At 41.4% G+C, this 26,723-nt stretch overlaps 1 protein-coding gene across 7 annotated transcripts in view; it reads left to right on the top strand.

Moving 5' to 3' along the window:
• LOC119722074 (SAM and SH3 domain-containing protein 1-like) overlaps window positions 1-26,723 on the top strand; it is a 56,876-nt gene that overhangs the window by 18,051 nt on the left and 12,102 nt on the right. For 4 of the 7 annotated variants that reach the window (XM_038192085.1, XM_038192083.1, XM_038192080.1 and 1 more), the window contains exons 3-11: window positions 4,965-5,087; window positions 7,456-7,571; window positions 16,406-16,483; window positions 18,394-18,472; window positions 19,942-20,390; window positions 21,327-21,380; window positions 24,060-24,173; window positions 25,236-25,326; window positions 25,599-25,747. In XM_038192085.1, coding sequence (XP_038048013.1) covers window positions 4,965-5,087; window positions 7,456-7,571; window positions 16,406-16,483; window positions 18,394-18,472; window positions 19,942-20,390; window positions 21,327-21,380; window positions 24,060-24,173; window positions 25,236-25,326; window positions 25,599-25,747 — 1,253 coding nt within the window. The remainder of the gene's footprint in view (window positions 1-4,964; window positions 5,088-7,455; window positions 7,572-16,405; window positions 16,484-18,393; window positions 18,473-19,941; window positions 20,391-21,326; window positions 21,381-24,059; window positions 24,174-25,235; window positions 25,327-25,598; window positions 25,748-26,723) is intronic. The other 3 variants (XM_038192081.1, XM_038192084.1, XM_038192082.1) reach the window with 3 other exon arrangements.

Below are 26,723 nucleotides of genomic sequence, written 5' to 3' on the forward strand. Positions count from 1 at the left end.
GTTTTTGTTTCAGTCCAAATCAAAAGATTGATCCGTCACATTGTAGCGACAGTAGATGAGGGCACTGAAAACTGGTTAAGACTTATACCCCTCACGTAACTCTAAACCTTCCCCCACCCCAAACTGTAAACCTTTCCCAACCCAACATCACCACCCTTACCGCTAACTCTATCCCACCCTACCCTCCACCCTATCCCATCCTACAGACTGTATTATCGTACAGACCTTTATGAACAATCTGAACAGCAACTTCTGAGATCTGAATTTTTGGGTTGGGTTGCGTACCCAGATACAAGTGATTTTTTTTTTCAGTCGGTTCCCAGTTCTCATAAACCCTATACCACCCCAGCCACTGCCATCTTCAATTTAATCCCAAATTAGGTTTAAAAAGGAAAATGGTTTGGTTTACTAATGCCTTAGTATTGAGGAGCATTTGAGAAACATTGGTGGCTTTAAGTTCATAATCCTAGGGTATTAGTGGAATATGAATAATATAACCCATTTAACCTTCCCAAATCCTCCAGAATCCTCTTTGCAAAAAGGAGGTTTTTGCAGGATTGAGGCTGTATGGCAAAAATGTGTGGCTGATGCTGGGGGATGCGCTGTGTTAAGGTCTCGGGTCGGACCTTGTGTTGTTTATGCTCAGCCGTGCATACATTTAGGCCTAGATTATACTTGAAATCCTCCGCACTGCTCCAGGATGTCACTGGCTCTGCCTCAGCATATTGACAGTGATTGCTGGAGGATTTCGCAGGATTGAGGCAGTGGTCACCCTCCAAGGACTGTATTCAAGAAATAACGGATTATTTTGGAAGATTGAGGCTGTGTGCAATTTTTAAATGGAGGCAGTTGGAGGATTTTGCAGGATTGAGGTTGCATCCTAGCAAATATGCCTAGGGAGTTTTAATGAAACCAACCAGATCTACTTCAATGTTTTTTGATCTAGCGGTCGCTCATAACAGCAGATCTGACCGTCGATGCTCCGTAAAATTTTCGTGAAATCGGATAGCCAAAAGAGGATTACAGCTGTGTGACATTTATAGGATAACCAACACATAAAAGAAACTGAATAAATTTGTAATTACCTTTTCCCCATTTTACTGAACTAGCTGTGCTTTTTGACAGAACAGGTGATTTTTTTCCCCCCATAATATTTCCTCCCTTTAAAAAAAATTGATGTCGCTTTCGGCAGATCGATTTCCCCCTGGTGCGTTGATTTGATACGGGATCATCGATAAAAATATGATGAATGTGATTCCGTTCAGAGGCCAATAATTTAGTGATCTGTCAAAATCTGCCGTCGGCGGAAGTTGCTTTTAAACACGCATTTCCTGTAGAGTGTTAGTAAGGATGAGTTTTTTTCCTTGTCAACTAGCTAACCGGATCCGGAAGAGGAACTGTTTAAAAAAAAAAAAGAAGTAGTAGTCATCAATTGGCGTTGAGTCAGGAAACCAACTCCAGATGACTGGTTACCCGAGGGAGGCTTAGATGTGTCACAGCTGATCAAGGAAACTATTTATCAAAAATGTCACGGCACTTTAACATTAATTGCTCTGGATTCTGCACTGTCAGAAGCTTAACTTTTTACTCATTAGTTTTTCTTTTGGGAATTTAGTTGCAATTTTAAAAAACACTGCACATTTACTTTTAGTATAACAACAACTGCACTTTGCCAGTGTCCTGAAAATTTCCAAATAAAAAAAAATGATGTAAGTTTTGACAGATCAATTTGAAAACGGACAGTTTTTTCGAAACACTTCATAGTGCAATATCGGGGACAACTGAAACATCTGTTATGCCACAGTGACCATGCGCGGATGGGGGGGGGGGGTGGAGGTCAATCCCCCCCCCCCCCCAGCTCTGTCCAAAAAAAATTTAAAAATCATAGAAATTCCTTACAAGTAATGCGAACCCCATGGGTTGGGACAAATAATTCAATGACATGTGATCAACAAATCACCAATCAGATGATGAGGATTTATTCATGTGTTGTATAAAACAAACTATACACTGCCCGAATAAATCCCCGTCATCTGATTGGTGGGTGGTTGATCACATGTCATTGAATTATTTGTCCCAACCCATGGCCCAGCCGCACCGAAATAATAGAAGTTTCATTTCACGGTCGGTGGCTCTGACCAGTCAGATGACGAGGATTTATTCAGGTGTTGTATAAAACAAATAATGAATGTTTCACATTTTTGTAATGAAAAGAATAATTTCATTATTAACATTTTGAATATTCCATTCCATCAGTCACCTCATGAAATTATTCTTACCATTGCACTCATAAACATTCATTATTTGTACACTAATAGCCTTGAAAAAGACAAATAACCAAAGAAAATTTCGTCAAATGACATTTCCACCCTTTTATTTTAGACATTGGAGACGTTTCAACTTAAAACATGGAAATCTCGTCACTAGTCATGTCGTCAAAACGGCCTTGTGCATTATTTTAGTCATACCTAAATATATAAAGAAACAATGTTTCCATCAAGGCTGAATACATGTATACATGTAAGGTTTTGTTTATGTGGGAAGTTTTAGTTTCACATGTTGTGAAAGAATGTTTTTCCAGATACTTGTATAAATGATTGAGTATTTTTCTATGAATCTGCCCGTGTGTAATCAGGAATATTTATCCTGAATGACCCTTGTGTTTGCTTTTGATTTGTATAGTGAGTTTTAAAAAGGGACTCATTCAGTAGAGAATGAAACCTGCAAGACACTTTGGCCTGCCAAATGACCACAGCATTGTGTTCATATTTCCCCCCTAATTTGCTGAATTTGACCGAAAGTTTTACCAAATATTTACATTTAGACAGAAATGTATGTAAAACCTGAGTATAAGTTGGCCTATTTCAAAAGTTTCACGTTAAATTTGTTTTCAGTAAAGAGAATGGCCAAATAACACATGTATTGTACTATATACACCTGGCACAATGGGCATTGCAACACGCAATTTAATACACAAATACTGAAATTTGTATTCTTTTGGAGACATTTCTTTGGTTCTCGTGTAGTAAAGTTTTCGAGTTTGAAAGTGAAGTTTCAAATTGCTCTTATTTTAACCACAATTAATTTCCTTGGCTGAAATTTGGACTTAATATCCTTTTCTAAAACTCTGCCACTTGCAACAGATCAACCCACCTTGGAAATTCCTAGTTTTGAGTAAAATCCATATATCTATTTTGTGAAAATCTTGTGGAGACATATTTCATCTATAGAAATTGCCCTTTGGAGACGTATACAATCTTTTGTTCCCTATTGTGTGCATGTCTCCAGAGGGCACGGTGTATCAGATCACTGATGCAGGCCCACCATTCAATTGTGTGTTGCAATGCCCATTGAAAATCTCACTAAGTGCAACTTTTAGTTTTGGGGTTTCAGGAGCTTCAGCGCTCGCGCTGCTGTTATTTCTTACACAGTGTTCTCAAGTGAGGCATCATATTGAACCGGAAAGTTTCTGTGATAAAACGTGTATTTCTGATTTTTTGTTCACTGAGAAATGTACAGACAAGGATGATTATAAAAACGGGTTTCGTTTTGTGCCAGGTGTATGCATTGTAATACAAGCCTTTTATATCGTAACCATAGCGCTCACATGCGTGTCCGTCCTTCACGCAACCAAAACTTATTGTGAAAGTTGGCAATAAAACTAATGGCATTTTTACTGTTAGTGCACACAATCTTTTGTGCACGCGTTGTTTTTCTCACACAAGTAAAAAAAAAAAAAAGAAGAAGTCACCTGATCTTTTTTTATGTGTGTGAAAGGTCAGTCATCCATTTTTAATTCTGGCCAGCTATTTAGGTACTGCACGCACGTCACGTCACGGTGTTGTAAACATGCACATCGAGGGTTCCGAAAATACTGTTGGTCTTTGTTATGGCACTTTCTTTTCGTTGTAGGGGTTGCAAGCTTTGTGATATTTTCAGGCTTCACAGATTTTGAATTTGTCAATCCACATTAGTCATCAGTTTTTGAAGCAAATAACTGGGTTTAGTACGGATGTTTTACTGATCGCTGACAACTTCAAGTGTTAAAGAATCCTATATTAAAATATCCTACGCTGTCTGTCTGTCTGTCTGATGTCTGTCTTGTTTGATGTCTGTGTGTCATGTTTTTTTTTAAAGGCCTAAGCAGTGTATGCTGGTTAAATGGTATATATGCTCCGATTTCACTGTCCTCTGAAGTCATGATTGGCACGTGAAAAAAAAAGACTTAGTTGTTTTGTTTTGCATTTTTGGCAAATTTGTTTCGTTCAGACTTTGAATAGTGAAATATTACAACATTATATCTAGTGAAACTCTATCTATTACAACATTATATCTAGTAAAACTCTCCAAGCATAACGTTGACAATGCAAAAAGTGGCCATATTGCTTCACCAAGGCTTACCACGCCCACTTGGGGTCACCATGCAAATTCGGGTCAAAGTAATACATGTGTACATGTATAAGTACATAACATGGAAATTGGTGCGTGTTGCGCGTATTGCCCGATGTCGTGCAGAACCAGGGAATAAAGTGTTCAAAACCTGCCAGTGTTTTATCAGCTGTTTAAAGCCACTCATGCGACGGGCTTTTTACCAATAGGAATGGCTAAACTGTCTCAGGTATTTCTGAAATAAATATAAATGGTTGTGTTATTATTATTATCATTATTAATCATTTCTGGTAATGAAACCAACGATTCTTCAAAAGCGCCCTAGGCACTATAGCTCGCAAGCCTATAGAAACCTGTGGAAAGAAGACAATGAGAAGAAGTTACAGTTTTAGAGGTGGGAGGAAAGGCCCAGAAGAATATTCTGGGGAAAACCCACAGAATCAGGCAGGGACTGAAAACCCCGGCAATCCACATATTGTCCCAGGCAGGATTCGAACCCAGGTCACAGCGGTGGTAGGCGAGGAAAGTACCGCTACGCCTACCTGATTCTGTTCCTTTCTGTTTCTGCTCATCAGGTTCAGGGGGAACCCCAGAGACGAAGAGGGGCCGTTCCCTAAAGAAGAACCTCAAGGCCCTAATGAGGACCCCAAGGAAACAGAAAGGGGAGGTACCCGCCCCCAACCAAGTCTCTGTCCAAGGTAAGAAACTTATCCCGATTGAAACTGATCTCATAGTCTGGTACCCTGACCTGACAATTCCCCAACGCCCAGACGTCTGAATTGTAGGTCAGGCAACCGCCACCGGTCTAAAAAATATACACCACGGCCCTTTTTTTTTCAAAGCTTGGCTTCGTTGTCAGTTTGGCTTTATCATTAAAAGCTTTTAATGTTCCGATCATTTTTTTTTTAAATCACTTGCTTCATATATCATACAGTTTGATATTTCTGGAAGAAAATATTGACTAATGGTGACCTGAAAGTCAGGGACCGAAACAGCAGGCGAAGCCGAAATGGAGACCACACCGAGTTTTGGAATATCCCGGTAACCGTCGTCAGAGTCAAAATAGTACATGACGCACCAGAAATAGCTTCCCAGAAAACTGTTTTGAGTAAAAAAAAAATTGAAAAGTTTGCAGCACTTTTACTTGTACAATGCCTCAGTAAAAACCAAGTTCACAGAGTTCAAGCAAAGCCTCTTGATAATTCCCACTTTCAAGGGATACAGCTCTTTCCTTTTGTTTCAGGGTCGAAATTTAGTCTGCCTTTTTTACTTCCCTTTTTTGGGGGGGTTGGGGGGCAGCTGTAAAAAAGAAGAAAGAAAAAAGAAGCTCAAATCAATACCACTCAGTCCCGCTACTGTCTTGAACGACAATTAACCTCCAATTGACCCAAAACGCAGCATCGACTGTACACCCCCGTGAATCTCATTCACCTCATGAAACCAACCATCCAATAGATTTTCCCAATCCTCTCAATGGACAGCAGGGGAGCCACTCACTCAAAACTGAATCGACCAGTTCTCCCCCTCTTTTTTTTTTGGTTAAAAACCAAGTAAAAAAGAAAATCATTAATCGCACTTTGTCTCGAATGGAATCTCCTAAAAGTATGCATTCCATTCAAGGACTTCAACTCAAGAATTTGGAGCAATCCGAACCTCAAATTTTTTTTCTTATTCGGTTCCCTCCTCCGTAAAAATTCCTAAAACAGTTTCATGAATGACTCTCAAACGCAGCATTCGTGCCGTCAGTGAAAGCCAGGATTCTGGGGCCACCCGATATATCCCCAACGGGTATTGATTTATTGTTTTATTGAACCGCTCTGATTTCCTGAGCGGCAAACGATGCTTTGGCAGTATCACGTAGCCGGGCAGGACGACGAGAAAAAAAAATCTTTCGTCTGATGATTTTTTTTTTTAAGTCAAGCTTGGTACCACATTAAAAAGTGGTAAAGACAGAGGCTTACATGTACAATTTGTACAAGGGAGGAAGGCTAGGTTTTTGGTCATTAATCAAACACTGTTTGACATAAGGTGTCACAGCCATGTTGTTAATTAAGGTAAGTTTGTCTTATTAGTCTTATGTGTTGGTTGGGATGAGTTATGGGCACTGTTCAGCATGGAATCATGTGCACCCAGCTTTCGTTAGACATGCATGTAACATTGATGGGAGAGGAAATGGGGTGGGGGGATTGCAAACCTCATAATTCAAGATTTCTAATCGAGCCTATCACAAGTCAAGCACACGAAGTCAATCAAAGTTCGTTCACAAATAAATCACAAGTCATTCACAAGTCAGTCACCAGTCAATCATCAGTTAATCATAAGTCAATCACAAGTCAATTACAGGCTAATCACAAGTTAATCACAAGTCAATCACAAGTCAAATCACAAGTCAATCATAAGTCAATCACAAGTCAATCACAAGTCAATCACAAGTCAATCACAAGTCAATCACAAGTCAATCACAAGTCAATCACAAGTCAATCACAAGTCAATCACAAGTCAAATCGCAAGTCAATCGCAAGTCAATCACAAGTCAAATCACAAGTCAATCACAAGTCAATCACAAGTCAATCACCAGTCAATCACCTGTCAATCACAAATCAATCACAAGTCAATCACAAGTCAATCACAAGTTAATCACAAGTCAATCACAAGTCAATCACAAGTCAATCACAAGTCAAATCACAAACCAGTGAAGAATAAATGAGACGTAATGACTCGTGGAGAATAGACCTTATTCACGCGGGAGCCATTTTTGATCCTGTTCCCCGAATATATAGTATAAATTATAAACTGTTGAATGATGTGGTGCCAGACTATTTATGCGTTCCAAGCCTCACTTTCATTTTTTTTTTTATTTCTTAAAACATTTGTATGCTTAATCACAAATTTTAAATTATTCATCAGAGCAGACTGGTATTAATGTGTAATTGACTTTATGTCATTGTTTTCATTTCTATTTGCAAATTCCAAAACTGAAGATTTTACCTCGCTTTCAATTCAAAATGGCCGAGTCATGAAGAATGCCTATTGGTGACTGACTCACAAATATTGTTATGCACACAGGCCAACAGACTCCACAATGGCGTGCAGCGGATAGCAAACTGCCCCAGGAGGAAATCATGCAGATCTTCGACGAGGTCAAACAGGGCAAATCCACCATAGAAGAAGCCTGGGCCAAGGTGGGTTTAGCTCTCTTGTGGTACAATTTTTTTTTTGTAGAGAGTGTAAAACGTGATGAAATGTATTTTCTGTGTAGCTCCCTCGCTTAATCATGTTCACGCAGATTAAGTTTTTCAAATGACGTGCTGTATGGTATTTTGGTTGGAATTGATGGGAATATGTATACATGGAGTTTGCTTTTTGCGCAGTGAGACCAGCTGTGAGATTAAAAAGCAGCTTCATACTCAGTAGGAAGTGTGGCCTGGCGGTTAGGGTTCGTGACTCATGATCAGAGGGTCAGGGGTTTGAATCCAGCTGCTGGCCATACGTTGTGTCCTTTGGCAAGCCACTTCACCCCCACTTCGTGACTCATGATCAGAGGGTCAGGGGTTTGAATCCAGCTGCTGGCCATACGTTGTGTCCTTGGGCAAGCCACTTCACCCCCACTTGCCTCTCTCCACCCAGGAGTATAAAACGGTACCGGCATTAGCTGGCGAGTAACCTGCGATGGACTGGCATCCCATCCGGGGCAATAGAAATATTCTCGGTGGTTTCATGGCACTGAAACCGGAGATAAACGCCGGCCTGATGGGCCAAATTGGCTCGGGACAGACTTAACTTTACTTCATACTCAGCTGGAAAAGCGAGCACGGATAATCTGTGAAGTCACGGCAAGTATTTGCGATGCGAATTCGCAAATGCTGAACACATTTCAATTCTGGCGAGTTTTGCAGCGAACGTTTTCGTGACGTCAAATGTGCTTCACCTTCGCAATTGTGTGAAGTATTGACCGGCCTTTATGCTACATCCAAATCTTATCCTGTGTGGAGCCAATAGAGCCCACAAGAGACTCCACTGTAGCCCTGGAAACCTGTTTCAGACATGATTGATGACAGATTTTTCTCTTTGCTCTCATAAGAAGGTTGTGAACTACAAGTACCTAAATTTACTTGTACATGTACTAGTAATTAACATGTACCTGCCATTTTTTTTGCCCACAATTTGCATTCACTCTCGTGCTTTTTAAGGTAGCAGCAATTCAAGAAAACCATCAAGAGATGTGCAAAGTTATTTATCTCCACAACTTAACCAAGACCTTTTTTGCATTTCGTTTATTATTATGCTTCAAAGATTTCCTCCCTTTTTTTTTTTACTAGTCTGTGCTGTGGTAATGCCACCATCCTCAGAACCAGACTGAGTGACTTGATAAGTGAATTGTAGGGAGTCTGTCAATTTCAATCAAGTCGACCACTTTGGCCCATTACCTGGCCAATGCTTCCCTCCGATAGCTTGGTCTCGCGCGTTACGAACTCCATCGCTTCACCAAAATGCATCATTTGCCTTGTCATGTCAGATTACCAATTAGTGTTCCGTTACACCACCAAGGGGGCATCACCGGTTCCCCGCAAGTGCATGTAGCTAGAGAGCTAATGCTCAAGTATTTTTTTTTTTCTTTTAATTTTTTTTTTCTCTCTGCGTGTGTCCGCTTTATCCACCCCTGGCGCGTCGTGGCATAACCGGCAAAGATCAGTCCGATCTGCTTTGCCGCATCCGTTTCCCCATTTCGGAAGGAACACTTCAGTGTCTTAATTCTCCAAAGCCCTCCACTAGCCGCGGAGCGCGATGCTTTGAGTATGAACGCTCGCAGCTCCAAGTCATAAAAGAGAAAAGCAAACCGGCAAAGATGCGCCCGAGATGAGTACCCGGGAAGGAAAAAAAAAGCGGGAGTCACCAGAGGGCTGAAAGTTGAGCCCCTGAAACTCAATGGTGCGTAGCCTTTCCATTGTCCGCCCCTTCCATTCCATACCCTTTCAGCGGCAATATGGCAGCAATTTAGGGACATTTTCGGAGAGATAATGCATTGGCTCTCGGATTTCCAGCTCACGTTTCGGGGCTCTCTAATAAACACCGTCCCGTCTCGGATTTAATTTTGGGCCGGGGAACAATGGAGTGGGGGAACGGCCACATCAGTCGGGGTCGCAGGAAAAACAAAGTGGCTCTTCTGGTTTTGCGACGGCAAGGGAATCCAGATTTAGAGGCCGGGAGACGGAGAACTCAGCGACTGTCAAGAGAGGAGGGTGAGAGTAAGAGAGGTGAAAACACATGAAAGGGGTGATGCCAGAGTGCGCAACTTAGACTTAATGTGATAAAAACTGGAAAATTAGAATTGATTTTTTTTTTTTATTGCGGGGAGTGAAAAAAAGCCCACCTCCCAAAGTGCATCCTGCATGGCGGATGTACTGTTCAGGGTGCAATCCCCTATCGAGCTGACAAAATTTTAATGAAGAAGAGGAAAAAGAACGAACATTAAGATTGGAAGAATGTGCCGGGCCAGTGTAAACAACCGACTCGGGTTCATGACACAATGTGGTTGGGAGAGAAGGGAGGCGTATCATGCACCTAGCGTGCACTATTCATGAATAGCGGCGTTTTGCATTTCGGAAAAATGATACACGCTTGTGTCCAACACAAACGGCAATGACCCAACCAGACGAGTGAGGCCAATCGCTTTTATGTATATAAATTTCTCATTCTTGTGCAAGGAGAGTAAGACTTTCGTTGCAAGCCATTGAATTTTTTATACCGGTGGAAGGTTTTGTACTTGAGCTAAGTACATGTAATACAAGTCGCCAAGTTAGCCTAAGGATATTGTGAAATTTGATCTTCATCAATTATGAATAATTTCAGTCCTAATCCTCATCTATTTTATATAGTGATGCAGAGTTCAAAAATGAAAGGTGATATTACATATAGCCTCAAGGAACCAAAAACTTTATAAACAACTTTCCCCCGAAACCACCCTCCATTTATTCAGCTGTTTGTCATCTGCAAAGCAACTCATGTAGTAATTAGTTTGTCACCTCACTTTCATCTAATTACATTTTGAACTTTATATACAACATTTGCTTTTGCCCTTATTTTCAAAAATGGATTGATTTAGGGGTTAGTATTTTTACAGCAAATATTGTTAGAGTCACCTGTTCAAAGTTTTGTGTTCATAGATGCTGAAAAAACATAGGAAAAAAATGTTGTTCTTATAGTCTGGTTCCCTGACCCTATTTTAGACAAAACGGGGTAATTTTATAGACGTCGGGGAATTATCAGGTCAAGGAACCATCATAGCTGGCTTGCACCCTTTCACGGATGTGTAACCAATTGCAAACAAAATGTGGACTAACTACATTTGGTAAATGGGGGGCATTATTTGAAAAAAAAATCATTTGATACAAAAATTCCACTTTCTTGAGAATGACAGCACACAAGGTGCCGTGATTTCACAGGATGCTTGAGACTATTATTCACTTACAGTCAAATAAGATATTTCATAATAATTTGGTAGTTTTGTTGTTTGATGTTTGTAAATGTTGTAGGCCTATATGTTTTAAGACTCCGAAAGCTACATGGAGCTGACTTTCTTTTGACAGGGCTGCCAACTTCGAGTAAGAGCTGAGAGTGAGAATTTGGCGATGGCGCTTGAGCAGAATTAATCATGCTAATGTGAGTGCGAAGCCGTAACGTCGTGGGTTTGGGGCCCGCTTAAGGGCCCTGAGAAAGTATGTTTTCTAGATGCTCTGTGGTGCGATCTGAGGCAGTTTCTGACCACTTTAACCATTTTTTTTAAGCAAAAGATCATCATTTAAACATCATATTTGAGTTTTATTTATTAATTTTTTTAGCGTGAGAAATCCCATGTGAGCATGAGAACAACCTGAAATGTGTGAGTCTCACGCTCAATGCGTGAGAGTTAGCAGCCCTGCCTTTTATTCCCGGCGACATGTTTGTGTGAGGGCTAAGTCTATGTTCCACCTTCCAAAATAACAGGATAATCTTTGTTCTCAAATTCCCTGCATCCACTGGTTTTGAACCAAGATCTTTTTATATTACTTCCTCTGACATATGTACCGGCTGTTCCTCACCCCTCCCCTTGACTTCATTTCAAACTTGGACATCGATAGCCACCAGTAGAGAAGCTCAGAATTTTTGCGAGTTGGAGCGAACACAGAACTGAATTTGACTTTCTTCTTCTCCGCTCAACCCGTTTTCCATATTCTGTCCCAGCATTTCCGCTAATTCCATATCCTAGGGGTACAAAAGACTAAATGGCAGGCCCTGCTGTATAAATTTGAAATCAGAATTAGACATCCCGACCCTGGGTCAGCACCCCTTCCCTTCCCTTCCCCTCCCCCCAGGGGAAGTGTGAGAAACCATGCATTTCCATCTCGTCGGCACATAGACTGAAAGGTCACTGGGCCAGGGGCCCAATGTCATGTCGGATCTCTGTCACGGAGGCGAGAATTTGTTTCGGGGGATGTTCGTTCGTTCCCCCAGTCACTACAAATTTGTAATGAAAAAAAATGAAATGCCTTGGAGTGAAGCGACGGGGAAAAAATCCACAAAGAGACACCTTTGGCCTGAATTGAAATATGACTTTTTTTTCCTTCCCATAAATGCGGTGTGCTACAGTGGAAATTATTGTTTTAATGAAATATTCATGATTGCAACTTCCCCACTCCCCTCAAATTTGGGAGGAAGAGTCGAAGCCTGTTAGACAAAGCCAAAGTTTCGAAAACACCCATTTTTTTTTTCATTGGCTGATACTGCTATGACTAATGAAGTGTCATCTGAGTGCAGACTCCAGAAAGAACCTGAACAGTTTGCAAATTTCCACAGAAAAACGTGACAAGAAAAAAGAAAAAAAAAGATCTTTGTAGCAGTTTGGCGTGTTTGATTTGCCAAACCGCCCGAGGCGATTTGTAGTCCAAGATGCAGCCGTAATAATACCATCTTCTTTCATTAATCTCTCCCTGTTGCAACCAATCTTTTCACCTCTGATGACCCTGTGTTTGGATAAATAACAGGCCAAGCCGTAACCGATACCTCGCGTTCTCTTGGGTATCTCACTGGGACAAAAACAGAAAGAGACAGGGACACTCTATCGACATTACCCACAAAGAAGCGTTCATCCCTTTCCCAGGAAAAGGAAAAATATGTAAAAGCACCCTGGATTAAAGTCTTCACTTTCAGATGAAAGAGAAACAGTTTCTATTGTACCTAAAAAATAGACTCTGCGTGCGAAAACAGTATCTTCTGATAGTCTAGCTAGTATCATTCTCATCCGAATTTGACAAATGGAAAGTCTTTTTGTTGTTGTTACGGAACAAAATAAGAGCTTTTCTCTAGAGACAGAGTGGAGTGGCGAAGTCATCACATTGAAAAAACAACCAACACTTCTTTTTTTTCTTTCTTTTTGGCAGTGGTGTATGACAAAAGTGTCTGTCTAATGTGCATTCAAGACCCGTTTTGAAATGTGGCAAATTCATGACGGAAATGAATGGCTGCAAAAATAGATTCACTGCTTAATGCTTTTCCCAAAATTGGACTTCAATTTTGTTTAAGGAGTGGGCACATGTCTTTGTTCTGACTGGAATTCAACCGATATTTTTTACCTTATAAGGAATTTTGTTTGCCTTTTTTCTTGTCCACCTTTCTTCCTTTCTTCCAGTTTTTTCCCATTTTGTTTATTTTCAACCTTAAAATTCCTCCGTTAGATAAATTAACTTTAAACAAGTTTAAAAGAATTTTAAGAAAACGCGACAACTTCATAAAGGTGAATCATTCTATTTTTGCCAACTATTTATAAATTACTTCTTCAGTGCCAAAATATTGACTCAAAAACATTCAGAGAATTGATATGAGTTGACAATCCTCAATCAATTGGGGGGGGGGGGGGTTATTAATTTTTTTCTGGTTTTTGTTTCAGTTATCTTCGGTGTGAAATTACAAGCCTCCATTGTGCACCTGAGAAAACAACTAAACCCAAGTTGAACAAAAATGATTCCGATTGCCTTTTTTGCTCAACATTTCTGTTCTTCCCCGGATTGAAAACCATGACTTTTCCAGATTTGCAATCGCTCAAGTCGAAAAAGAAATACCTAACCTACACAGCCTGACCTTTTGGTTGCAAGTAATCAATGGGAAATACCCTGCAGCTGTGGGTTGCTATGGTGGGTATACCGGTATCCTGTAATGGGAACCGGTCTCTCAGAGACGTAGAAAAAATCCCTGGAGAATTTGACACTTCCACGTAAAACTCTGTGCTGTGCCGATAACAGTGTGCATATATACATGTAGATACTGAGAAATAATTTTAACAGGGGTTTAAAACTTTATAGTTTAGGCAGTGTTCAACTTTAGGCAATGTTCAATATTTTTTATGATTTTTCTGTGGAATATTGATTAAGACATCTTCATTGATTAAGATATACATGTAAGCACATTTTGCTTTCTTCAAGTCATAGGTAGGGTAAGAGTGGGTATTTTTGACCGAGGGGGGGGGGGGGGATCCGACCACTTGCTATTAAGCAAAAACCTTGAGTCGCACTTAGGGATTGATTATATGCTGCAAACAAAGTAGGGTAAAAGCACTTTGTTAATAGCAAGTGGTTGGATTCTCCCCAGCTCACTGCAGGATTTTACACAGCTTACATAACACAGCACTGAAATTCGTTAAGGCAAAGAACTTGGTCACAGTGTCCAAAAATGTTGTTGTGATCAACTGATAATGTTGTAGTGATGTGTGACTGCAATTAAATGAAATTCATATGGCTTTAGACCAAGGATAAGGAGTATCTGCACAATCAAAAAGTTTCTAAATTGACTTCATGGTTTTGTAGTTATTTCAAAAATAGTCAGACGGATTTTTTTGGGGGGACATACTGTATAGTGCACTCTATAGGTCATGCACAGAGCTCATATATAAGTCTGTTGTAAAGAGTTATGAATAACAAATGTATTCAGTAAAATTCTTTTCCCAAGTGTTACTTTTGTGTGCTCTGACAAGGTTCCCCCCTTTTCAGCAGTTGGCACAAATCTCGCGCTTTTTCTAGGTCAGTCAATACAGGTAGCTTTGCAGTTGATGAAAAGAAAAACCAACGCCGGTTTTGTTACGTTCTGTACCAAACAAAAAAAAAGGACTGCGGTTGGGTTACCTAACAGTGCACGAATGTCAAAGATACAGGGATGATACCGTTGTTGGCTTGCTCTTTTCACAAATCGTTCGGCTGATTTTTTTTTTCTTTCACGTCTTCTGCTCGTGCGTTTTCCCCTCCGTGTCGCAGTCTCGTGTTCCATTATTAATTAACCGTGCAGAAACTGATAGCGCGTACTGTGTGATGTCCACACGACAGGTGGGCGAGTCGTTGACAGGTGTTGCATGAATGTAGGATAGGGGAAGTAGGATCTCATAGAACTGGGATCTTTTTCTCTTTTAAACTCCTGATTTCGTTCTTTTTCTCCCCGGCTTTTTCCGTCGACTGCTTTTCCCCGTCGACTGCTTTCCCCCGTTGATACAAAATGAACTGCCTGTGGGATCGCAAACTGGGAAATAGACACCGGTGTTTAAAATTCCAAAAGACGAAGAATTGGGGAAAAAAAACTAGAGCAGAGAGAATGAGAAATGTATTGGGATGATTGGTTAGTGCTGACGGCGCGATTTGAACTTGTTGGCGCGTGTGTGTCTACGTGTTTTGGGGGGAAGATACGATGGATAAATGTTTGACCTGGTTAGGGCTTTGCTAATGTGAGAGGCGTTCTTCGCTCCCCTTGCTTTTTGCCGTTCTGGGGGTAATCTAGCCGTCTTGCCGTCGGACATCTATCTTCTCAGAGCTTATGCCTCCGTGATTGAATCCCATTGTGATTGCAGATGAAAAGATTTCTTTCTTTCCGCCCCTTCCCACCCAGCGGAGATAAAGTAGGCTTTAAGAGGAGCGGTAGCGCCAAATTGAAAAACGTCAATGTCAACATCAATGCTATGGAAGAAAGCCAATTTGAATCCCCCCCCCCCAAAAAAAAATTCGCTATTGCTCTAAAAGAAAGGATGAGACATGTTTTGTCTTTACACGTGTGCAAGAATCAACGTCTTCATCTATTAGGGAGTAGAGGGAAGAAGAAAGGTTCATTTTGTGTGTGGAGATGGAGAATGGTTGATCTTACAAAGAGAAAGAGTTTGGTGGAGTGTAGTTTAGGGGAAGGCACAGCCGAATTCAAGTGAAATTCAAGTGGGGTGCTGTGGTCCAATGGTTACGGTGTTCGACTTGTGTGCCGTGGTACATGGGTTCGAATCCTGACGGGGAACATGGTGCTTGTGTGCTTGGGCAAGGCACTTTACTACAACTGCCTCTCTCTACTCAGGTGTAGTAAATGGGTACCTGGTTGGAAGATATTCAAACAAAGAGAGAAAGAATAAAACATTAAAGAAAGCGAAACTTCCCTCACCCCAAATCTATTACATTCCTAACAAATGACAACTGAGAATGTGGACAGATTGAAAAATTGGCACTTATTTTGAATTGGCCATAATTCAGTAAATATTTACCCGATTGGCAAGAGGTTTTCGTTGGTAAAAAGCTAATGAACTGTACTCTCAATTATATGTTTGATATTAATGTTTCAAAATGTCTGCTATGTTTGTTTACAACTTTTTTACATGGTTTTCAGTTCAGCGCTTTTGCGCGCATGTGTAAACATGTTTCTGGTTATCAGTTTGACGTCACAAACATGTTTCTGGTCACGGTCACGAAAACACGCCCCAGACTAGCTGTTGTTCCAACAAGTTAATTGTCACGCAGCAAACTAATGTAGAAAAATGCATGATGCTAGTTTGCACACATTTGATTTATGTACCCAAACTTCTTTGGTTTTAGAAATTGCATGGCTACCCCCATACCAACCACAATTCCTGCACTCGCTACCCTGTCCCAAATAGTGAATAGTTGTCCGCTGCTTTATTCGAGCATGTCAATTATTTGATTTGATTTGATTTGCACTTTTTCTTTATGCATTTACGTTTTTGCAGGTTGACGAGAGAGAAGCCGAACTCCTTAAACAACAGAATACCCCTGATCCCATTCCACAATCCCCTCCCCTAGACTGGGTGAGTGGCACGTCTACATATACAAATATGGCATGGTTTGAGGGTGGATAGTCGATATTACCTCCCCGAGGTATTGCGAGTTGACAAACTAGTTCCTGAGGTGAAGCCGAGGGAACTAGTTTGTCAAATTCTAATACTGAGGGGAGCTAATATCGACTATTCACTCGAACTAAACCATGTTATATTTGTTTTACTATACCTCATACATATTCAGTTGCCAACTTTTCCCGTTGCTGTATGCACCTCCTGGGCAGAAAATCTTTGGAGAAACTCGTCCAGCTAACCAGAAGAATGTTGCTCAACCTCAGAAAAGTTCTTTTGCAAAACAGTAAACTCCTAAAGAGATTATCAGCGTTGTGCACAACTTTTTTTTTAGTAGAGGAGGCATCTCTATTGTCCACAGTATTCTCCAGTTCGGCATAATTCGGGCGATTCACAATGCAGTGCGCCACCAAGAGTTTGCCATGGAGAGTCCATCTTTCAAGTTTAAGGTCGACAAAACATGGCCCATTTGAATGAGTGTCAGTAGACAACTTGAGCTTATTTGTTATAGACTGGGGCATAGCGTCCTGCCGCCTTGCAAAAAACACCATATTGATAAAAAGACAAGAAAAGGGCAAACAGATACTCAAATCATACGCTTACGAAACTACTAACCGGAAAAACGAACAATTTCAAATGTCCTGCGCTGCGAATTTGTCGACCATCTCCCACAATGCACTGGGAAAAATGAACTCTCCGTGGCAAACTCTTGGTGGCGCACTACATTGTGAATCGCCCGAATTGAGCTCGGGAAAACGCTAATTAACATTTACATGTATGTGTGCCGCCATCTTTGCATGTGTAGCTATTGCGGGAAACGGGGTGCGTACTACACCTGTGCGACAGTTCCACAATTGCTTTGTAAAGTGCATGCACATTAGACTGTCGCATGGATAGCGTGTGCGATAGACCACTACGCATGCGTATTTACCCGTTGCGTGAATACTTGCGCGCTTGGTAAACAGCAAAAATAGCATCTGGCACGTGATGGTGAATGGACCAGTGAGAATTGGGCTCTTGATTATGAATATGTATGATGCACTTCTAATAACCATGAATAATGCATGAGGAGCATGTACAATGCAATGTCTAAGGAAATGAATAATGCATAGACTGTCTCCTTCCGTCACCAAAAGCAAATTTCTTTTTATGTTTTGCTGGTGCATGGCTTAAGCTTAAAATTTGTTGTCGCAATTGTTTTCGTATTGCAATGTTTTTTTCTTGTTGAATCTTCTCTGAGATTTACTCAGAATTTGGGCACTTGCAGTGATGGCGTTATGGCGGGAGGCCATTTGCCCCCCCCCCCCCCCCCAATGTTTCTTTGCCTTGTATTTATACGGAAAAAGTGCCTTCATTTATATTTTTGGTGTCTTCAATATTTTGTGGGGGGTTGGAAATAAAAGTATGGTAGGTTCCATTTGTGCCTCTAATGCTGCAAAGAAAAACCTGAACTCTAATCCGGCCACTTAAAATTCCTCCAATTTCAATATAATTTTGCACACCCCCTAGGGAGTTAAGTGTTTTCAAAGGGGAAACTAAAAATGGACAACACATATGTAATGTTATTTTCCTGGTTCTAATTACAATTGACCTATTGCAGAAGAATTTTGTTAGAATCGCATCAACGCAGCTTGTGAAATATTGTCCAATTACATGATGTACAAAATGGAAACAGAACGCACAATCAGAGACAAACAAAAGTTAGCGTACAAAAACTACATAGGGTTGTCTAAGGGGCGTGGCGAACTCGCAAACGGCGATAGGTCAATTACACCCATGCACCCATCCAGTTGTTTTCAAACCCCACCCCCTTCCCCCAAAGAATAAGTAGTAACTTTATGATGATGTTCTTCTTTTTTTTTCATCAGAGTCCGAGGCAAGTGCAGAGGACGACAAAACCGATCAATCTTGGTAGCAGTGCTGAAGTCAGCCCGGTTACGCCCTCTGGTTAGTTTGACCTGTTTAATGTGCCGGAATGCGGTGTTTTTAGCAGCGGCACACCTCGTTAATGGATCATGATTATTTAGCTAGTTCGATGTTTATAAACAAAGACGTCACACCTTTGCAATCACTCAGTCCTGCCTGTGCATTAAAGCATTTCAAAGAACGACTTTCGTTGAGCTGCCACAGTGGCCTAGTGGATAGTGGACTGAACTATGGATCGCAAGCTCTGTGGTTCGAACCCATGTCCATTTTCATCAAATATTTTTGTTGGTTAGGATAAGTTTAATTGAAGGGAAAACTCTACGAGAACCTCAGCATCTTCCATCCACACAGCGTTATAAATTATTATTATGAATCATTTCTGGTAATGAAACCAAGGATTCCTCAAAAGGGCCCTAGGCACTGTAGCTCGTAAGCCTGAAGAAACCTGTGGAGAGAAGACAATGAGAAGAACTTACAGTTTTAGAGGTGGGAGGAAAAGCCCAGAAGAATATTCTGGGGAAAACCCACGGAATCAGGCAGGGACTGAAAACCCAATCCACATATTGGCCCAGGCGGGATTCGAACCCGGGTCACAGCGGTGGAAGGCGAGGAAAGTACCGCTATGCCAATATATATTCATGTTACGGTGCGTGATGTGATTGGTTAAAATACTATGTATACTGCAAAACAAAACAAAAAACCTGCGAAACCGGCTAGTTTTTCTGGCCATGTATTTTGTACATTATATTGTCCATGTGATTTTTATTGATTCGCAGGGATCATTAAAATAAATGATAATGTAATGAAGATCAGGTGCTAATAGGTTTATAAGGTCATTTTGAGCAATCAGTTTTGTCCCTAAGTTAGGCTAGTGGAGCTCGCCAGTCCTTTGTTGGCCATTCAATGTGGCCAGTGAATCTGTCCACTAAGTTTGACCGATCGCTTTGGCCAGTCTTTTTAACCAGCCAGTTTTGCCAGTTAGTGAGGCAAGTAATTTTGGCCACTTAGTTTGGCCAGTTTAGTTTGACAAGTAAATTTTGTCAGAATTTTTGTCCAGTCAGTTCTAAACAAAATCAAGCCAGAAGCAAGTTAACCAGTTCATGCCGGGATTATTTTGCCAAGAACGGAACGAGGCGTGGGATTACTTTCACTCGACCTCATGCCAGGCTGGTTCAAGCCATCACCCTCGGGCAGCACACTCATATTTCTGGCCTCGCTCGCTGCGAGCGGGTCACTGACAGTTATTTCCGGTCTCGCTCCATGTGTGTTTATCTGTCATCCGTTCCGAATACACCGCAAAACTTTTGCGTGTATACAGCCTTCGGCGCGAACTGGTTAAATGGATCTTCCACATTTGGCCATTTACAGAGAGTTTTCAGGTGGTTTTTGGCGTTACAGGGAATAACGGGCAGGGCGGTTTGGGGCGGTACAGTGCAGTTGAGTACCAGAGAGTCACAAGCCAACATTCTGCACTTTCTGTTTATTTGCAGACACTGACGAATCGGCGAGAGGGGCAACAGCCTCGGACGTAAGTCCCCACACCTACGATGAGACCCCAGATGCATTCCTTCACGACAACGCCTCAGCAACTGATGTCTTTGACAGCGATGAGGAGGACAATGGCGGCATTGGTTTCCAGCAGTCGCTGAACGAGGCAGGTTTGATTTACAGGAACCCTCTGCAGCAGTCGCTGAACGAGGCAGGTTTGATTTACAGGAACCCTCACGCCCAGCTGGCCAGCCATTCAGAGGAGGAGGTAGGCAGAGAGGATAGCGCCCTCTCACCCGCGGGGCCAGACACGGAGACCTCGTCGGAGAGCACTAACAACAGGCATGGCAGCACGCCAGCTTTGCCTGGTGACCAAGATTACCTGGAGCCGAGTCCGGTTGTCAATCCAAAGAGAGGCCGGTCAGTAAGCACTCCGGCAGTTCACGTCAGTGTAAGTTGAAAACCATAACTCCGCCTATCTTGTGGCTGTCACCACTTTTCGCACCACCATTGCTTCAGACTTTTAGAAGATAAATCATTCAGATTTTCATGAGCCATTTCAAATTTTATTCAAATTACAAGCTCCTGAATAGATAAATTAATAAATAAATAAAGTAGAAAGAATGAAAAAAAGAAGAAATTTTGGGGACAAAATGTCTTTTCACCGGTAACTGGCCAAATCAGCTAATGGCAATACAACTGGGGACTGGTTCTCTGTAGACTTGTCCTTTTTGGGGGGCCTGATTTCGATTTTCTAGATATCCCAGACCTCATCAAAGACCTGGGCCCAATTTCACCGCACTGCTAAGCAAAAAAAAATAATTGCTTAGCACAAAAAAAGTCTGGCTTATAAAAGCAGTTTACCAGCCAAAACTCCACGTGATTTTCAAGCTATAGCAAACAACAGCTCAATACTCATCAAAAGCAATATACATCACATGGAGTTTTGGCTGGTAATAAACCTGCTTTTATAAGCCAGATTTTTTTGTGCTAAGCAAATTTTGGTGCTTAGCAGCGCCGTGAAATTGGCCCCTGTTTGCAATGCCTTCTTGAAGTTGTCCCCCTGCTGTGAATGTTCAAATGCAGCCCCCAGTGTACAGGCATGCAACTTTTTTCGGATCAGCTGATTTCCTCTTTTTTGACTTCCCATGTGTGCCATTGAATATAGAAAAACACTGTATAAAGTCTTGGAAAGATTTGAATTTCCTCTTTTTTTTGTGAGTTCCCAGTTGCATGCCTGAGTGTAGTGACCATGGTGTAGTTTTCTGGTGACTTGTGTGTGTGTGTGTAATTGTTGCTTTACATCAGTTTTTGTATTAGCTTTGCCTGTTCCTGTGTGATCCCAAATCTTGTCCATATTTTGATGTGGTTGTGGTTTTATTTCCAGCTTTCGCTTGGGTATTTCGCTGGAAGTTATGGCTCGCTTGTGAAAAAAAGAAAAGTAAGAAGCACATTTCGGCTTGCCAAATATGCCATTTTCCTGTTGAGTCTTATCATTTCTCCGACATTTTGCGCTCTCGCTGCATGACTTTTCCTGTTAGATCTGAGATGCTGCCATTTGTTTGTTTGTCTGCATGGCTGTTTGTTTGAGGCATAGTTCTTGTACCAGAATTTCTGAATGCTTTATAATCCTCCGAAAATTGTGTATACTAAAAAGTAATTTGAGCCATATTCAAGAATTTACTAATTTTTTGTCCATTAAAAAAACAAAGGTATTGCCTGTGTGTGTGTATAACATATATATAACGGTATCTATACAAAGTTCTGCAAATCTGCCTGTTGTTGCATCTGCATGTTGTTGTTATACCCCTGGGACTGTTTGTTTGTCTCACTGTTTGCATGTCTGTGTTTGCATGCCTCTCTGTCCATGTTAACCCGTCCTCGAAAAAACTGAACAGAATGGCCCTTTTTCTGCGTTTACGCCAGGTTATTTTTGAAGTCTGAGCAAGGTCAAACTATTTTCAAAATTAATAAAATTGGCAAACTTTGCTATCATAAAAGAACTAACATCGTTTTCCTGTGTCCACTAACAGAACGTTTAAAGGTAGAATACATCATTTTTTTCGTCTGAAGCAATAAGTTGTGCTCAAAATCTAAAGAAGGGTACTTAACAACTAACCTGATGAAGTTTCAGCTCAGTGGATGCTGTAGGCCCTATATTCCGAGAAAACAATATTCTAGGATCTAGATTTTAATTTGAAAGTTGCAAGGTCATGTTTTAAATTGCGCCGACACCAGCATCCGGGACACGTTCTCATTCAGCGATTGCAGTTTAATACGCGATGTCAAGCGCTGAACTGACTAATAATAGCAACCGCGCGTGCCGTGTGCGTTTTGTCAACGCTTGTGGGCACTCATCAACGGCTTCGCCGAATTAAAAACGAACCACTACCAGAAACTTCTAAAAATGTGTCTTTATACGCATCATTGGAAATGGCCTTCTTTTTTTTTGTTTTCTTCAAAATGACAACATGCCAGAAAGAATAATTTGCCAAGGAGTTTAGTACCATTAACCATCTTTAAACCAAGTATGATTTTCAGCAAAAGCTTTGTCAGTTACTTTTTAGATTGCTGCAAATGATGTACTCTACCTTTAAATAGAAAAAAAAACAATGATCTAATTTGTTAATTTACTTACAATGACTTGGGATCCAACACATGTACATTAACTACATGTACAACAGTGTCTTCAAGCATAAGTGCTTTCTTGTTATGCTGGTATTTCTTTGTTACTCACTTTCCGTCTTAAAGGGGTCATGAAATGAATTTTTCTTGGAAACGCAACCTTGACTCCTTTTAAATGTATGAAAACTATTTGACATCCTTTTTTGATTAATTTTTATTGGCAAGTGCACTTCTTTAAAGGGAATGTACAGCATGTTACATGCTTGCCGATTGCAGTGTTTGTACAAACCTAAAAATGCCTATCATTCATGCCATCGTCACATCGAAGTTATATGACGTTTGCCAAATGGAAAATTGAGAATGTTACAATCACAACTACATTGAAAGTTTGTAAAACATGGTGCATTTGCAATCAAACGGTGCAAGCCAATTCCACAAAGCAGCTTGGCATAATAGCAAAACTGATCGCCCGCTAAAAAGTCATATTACATAAAATGCTTGTGGATGGGTTTCAGTGTGGATGGTCCTCAGTGAGGATGGTCCTCAGTGTGGATGGTCCTCAGTGTGGATGGTCCTCAGTGTGGATGGTCCTCAGTGTGGATGGTCCTCAGTGTGGATGATCCTCAGTGTGGATGATCCTCAGTGTGGATGGTCCTCAGTGTGGATGATCCTCAGTGTGGATGATCCTCATTAACTACATGTACAACAGTGTCTTCAAGCATAAGTGCTTTCTTGTTATGCTGGTATTTCTTTGTTACTCACTTTCCGTCTTAAAGGGGTCATGAAATGAATTTTTCTTGGAAACGCAACCTTGACTCCTTTTAAATGTATGAAAACTATTTGACATCCTTTTTTGATTAATTTTTATTGGCAAGTGCACTTCTTTAAAGGGAATGTACAACATTTGCTTTTGCTGCAATTTTCAGAAATAAATGGATTTGGAGTAGCAAATGTTGTATCTTCCCTTTAAACATTTTTTAAAAATATCCAAGATATTTTGGACAACTGAGGGTGCTGTTGCTTGATGTCATTTCAGGAAGACACTGTTCAGACTTGGGGTTTTCTGTTCAAATTCTGAATCCGAAAGTTCACTCATTGAGAGAAATTGTGAGAAAAGTTTGCTCATTGGCTTTCTGCTATGAGCTGATTTTAACAACAAATCATCAAAGAAAGAAAATTTACGACAGAAAAATATCCAAAATTCTGGCAGGTTTTGGTGCTGAAATAACTTTAACATTGAGGTTTCTGCCTGAAATGACATCACACTTTTGCTCATGAATATGAAAATTTGCATTAGCATAAAATCCAACAACAACAAAAAAACACCAGAATACCCTTGGAAATGGTAAAGCAAAAATTGAAAATAAGGTTAAACGGGACACAAAGGTGCATTGTCAAGGATTGCATTATGAAATTTACATTGCATGGGCCCTTTCATTTTTATTTTGTCTTTGGGAGTCAATCATTCCTTCATGAATGCTTCTTTGCTTTGCAGGATCCCATATGGCCCAAAAGTAGCAAGTCCGTCTTTGGCAAATTTAAGGAATTGATACCAAACATGCCGAGGCACAAATCGTTATCACCCTCACCGGACGGACCTGATGGACAAGTAAGTATGTGATCCCCTAGCACCAACCACTGACTAAATGGACAGGCTGACAACGCATGCATGTATCCTGAAGCGACCGTCGGCCATCTTTGTTCCCCCATGATGCATGCATACAAACGGTACATTCGAGGAGCTCACCCGGATCGACTCGGGTAAAGGCAGACGGGTTAGCCACGACAGCTGGGCTAATCAAACGCTCAAACGCAGCCCATCCTTACGAAGCGTCCCTAGCTGCGGCCATATCCATTGACAAAACGCCCTTTTCAAACTTAGTCCTACCATTCCTTCCTCCATGGCCTTATTTTGAGATTTTACTGCTTTTATGTCAATCGCAGAAAGTAATATAGTTGGGCTGGAATTAGCAGCCTCTAAAGCCGCACTGAGCTCCATAAATGATTGTGTTTAGAATTCAAATAAAGTTGATTTCGGGGTCCGCTTGATCTTTTCCCGATGTCTGGCCGCCATATTTGTCCGTTTCTTGGATTCAACAACACATGTGTGTGATTGTATTTCCACCACAGACCCCGCTACGCGAGCAGGGTCTGTGGTGGCTGACCCAGGTGAGCCCCGGGAATGACGTCAGAGCCAATCAAACGGTCGACCCGGATGAGCCAATCGAACGCACCCACAATTAGTTTCTTTGGAGTTTGAATGTACAGTCGGTCATGGGAACAGGCTCACAATAGAGGGTATGCACAGCCGTTTTCCCACTGTAAACTTATGAGAGATTTGACCTCAGTGAGGTCACGTTGTGCATCTCTCTATAGGACTGATGACATCATACGCATAAGGTCTACTGTAGATTCTGAAGTGTTTCTGTTGTGTATGGACTTGAATTAAGACTAGTAGACTATTAATGTACTTGTAAATGCGCATGCATGCGCGCCCACGCATGCGCATTTACAAGTACATTAATAGTCTGCTAGCCTTAATTCAAGTCCATACACAACAGTTTCAAACTGTGTTTTTGAGGAAACAGTATATGTTCAGTGATCACCAGCACGGGATGGTTTGCAATCACCAAGTACAGTGATAAAGAAAACATCTTCTTTATGTTTTCAGCAGGGAGGAAGTGAAGCATCAGACGGTAGTCTGGATCGGTGCGGAACCTTCGGCTCCTCGGCAAGCACGTGTAGCAGTTCAAAGAGTTCAGGTACCAGACTGTTTGGCTTTATAAGTTACATAAGCTGAAGGATGCGTTCGTAGATGCGTTTATTATTGGCCTAATGAGCAGGGGTAGCAATGGAACACTTAATACATAGGCACATGCACATTGTCATGTGCTATTAACAGCCCCCCCCCCCCCCCTCCGATGGTTTGCATCCAACCCCCCTCCCCCCACCCCCTTTTGATTTTGTGATGTGCTTGGTACCCGGTCAGCAAAATCCCGCATAAACCAATGAGTGCATTGTCTTCTCTGTCCAGGTGAAACTGAGACTCAGCAACCGAGCTACGAGGTGGATTCCGACTTGTTGGACAGCGAGGGCGAGTATCGCGGAAAGCACTTGAAAGTTGTACGAGCCATAATAGATGTCGATCCAAGCCCGCATGATGTAACTTTGCTTCCTCTGAAGGTACGTGATGAAACTACAAGATTGAAAAGTTTCGGTTCAAACCAAGGGATCATGGGTTTTTGGGGAAAAAAATGTTGCAACCTGACGCCACTTTTTTTGTCATACAGTAAACTCCGGCTAAGACGGCACTCTCGGGACCAGAGAATTTGTGACGACTTTACGCGAATGTCGGCTCCTGCTGCAAGTCGTCATTTTGCCGACTTACACAAATACACAGCTTGAATCACGGAGTGAAAAAAATATATTGAATTATTGGCCTATGCGCATCTGTATCTGGATCATGCAAACAAGATTCACGGCTAAAATTCAAAGGCTTTGATTTATCCTGGTTTATTTCTACATCCATGGTTGATTCCAGCAAATATATCCTCAATGTTTATCATCACAAACAGGCTGTGGTTTTGATCACAGAAAGTCATGTATATACATGTACGTACGAAGCAAGGACGACGCTAGCGTTAACAGTGGTACGATATACAGATCGCTTGCATGCTGTACGTCCATGTACATGTAGTGTACATTGTGCATGTATGTACGTGTACAGTCACGAATTAAATGTGTGCATGGTACTGGTACAATAAGGGGACCCCCACAATGAACAGAGCACATGCGTGCAGTCAAGAGGGGGTACTGGTATTGATGGTACGGAATGGACATGTACTTCGTGTAAGCGAACGATGCACACAATGTACAGACTGTGCATGAAACAGTGTACACGTGCGATTAGTGTACACGTGCTGGCCGATGCATCAATATCACAGGCCGTGCCATTGATAGACAAATGTCAGTTTGCAGTGTGTGGGTCTTTTCACTTGACACTTCTTGCAAACCGCAGAGCATGCCGACTTGTACATAGGAATTTGTGTGGTTTTGAGGAAATGGGACTGAAAGTAACACGCCGACATAGGCGAAATGGCGGCTTACAATGGAAATGCATTAGAGACAATCGGACTTTCGTCAGACGGCCGATTTAAGC

This window comes from Patiria miniata, unplaced genomic scaffold (assembly GCF_015706575.1).
Source record: "Patiria miniata isolate m_02_andy unplaced genomic scaffold, ASM1570657v1 HiC_scaffold_14, whole genome shotgun sequence".
NCBI classification, from domain to species: Eukaryota; Metazoa; Echinodermata; class Asteroidea; order Valvatida; family Asterinidae; genus Patiria; species Patiria miniata.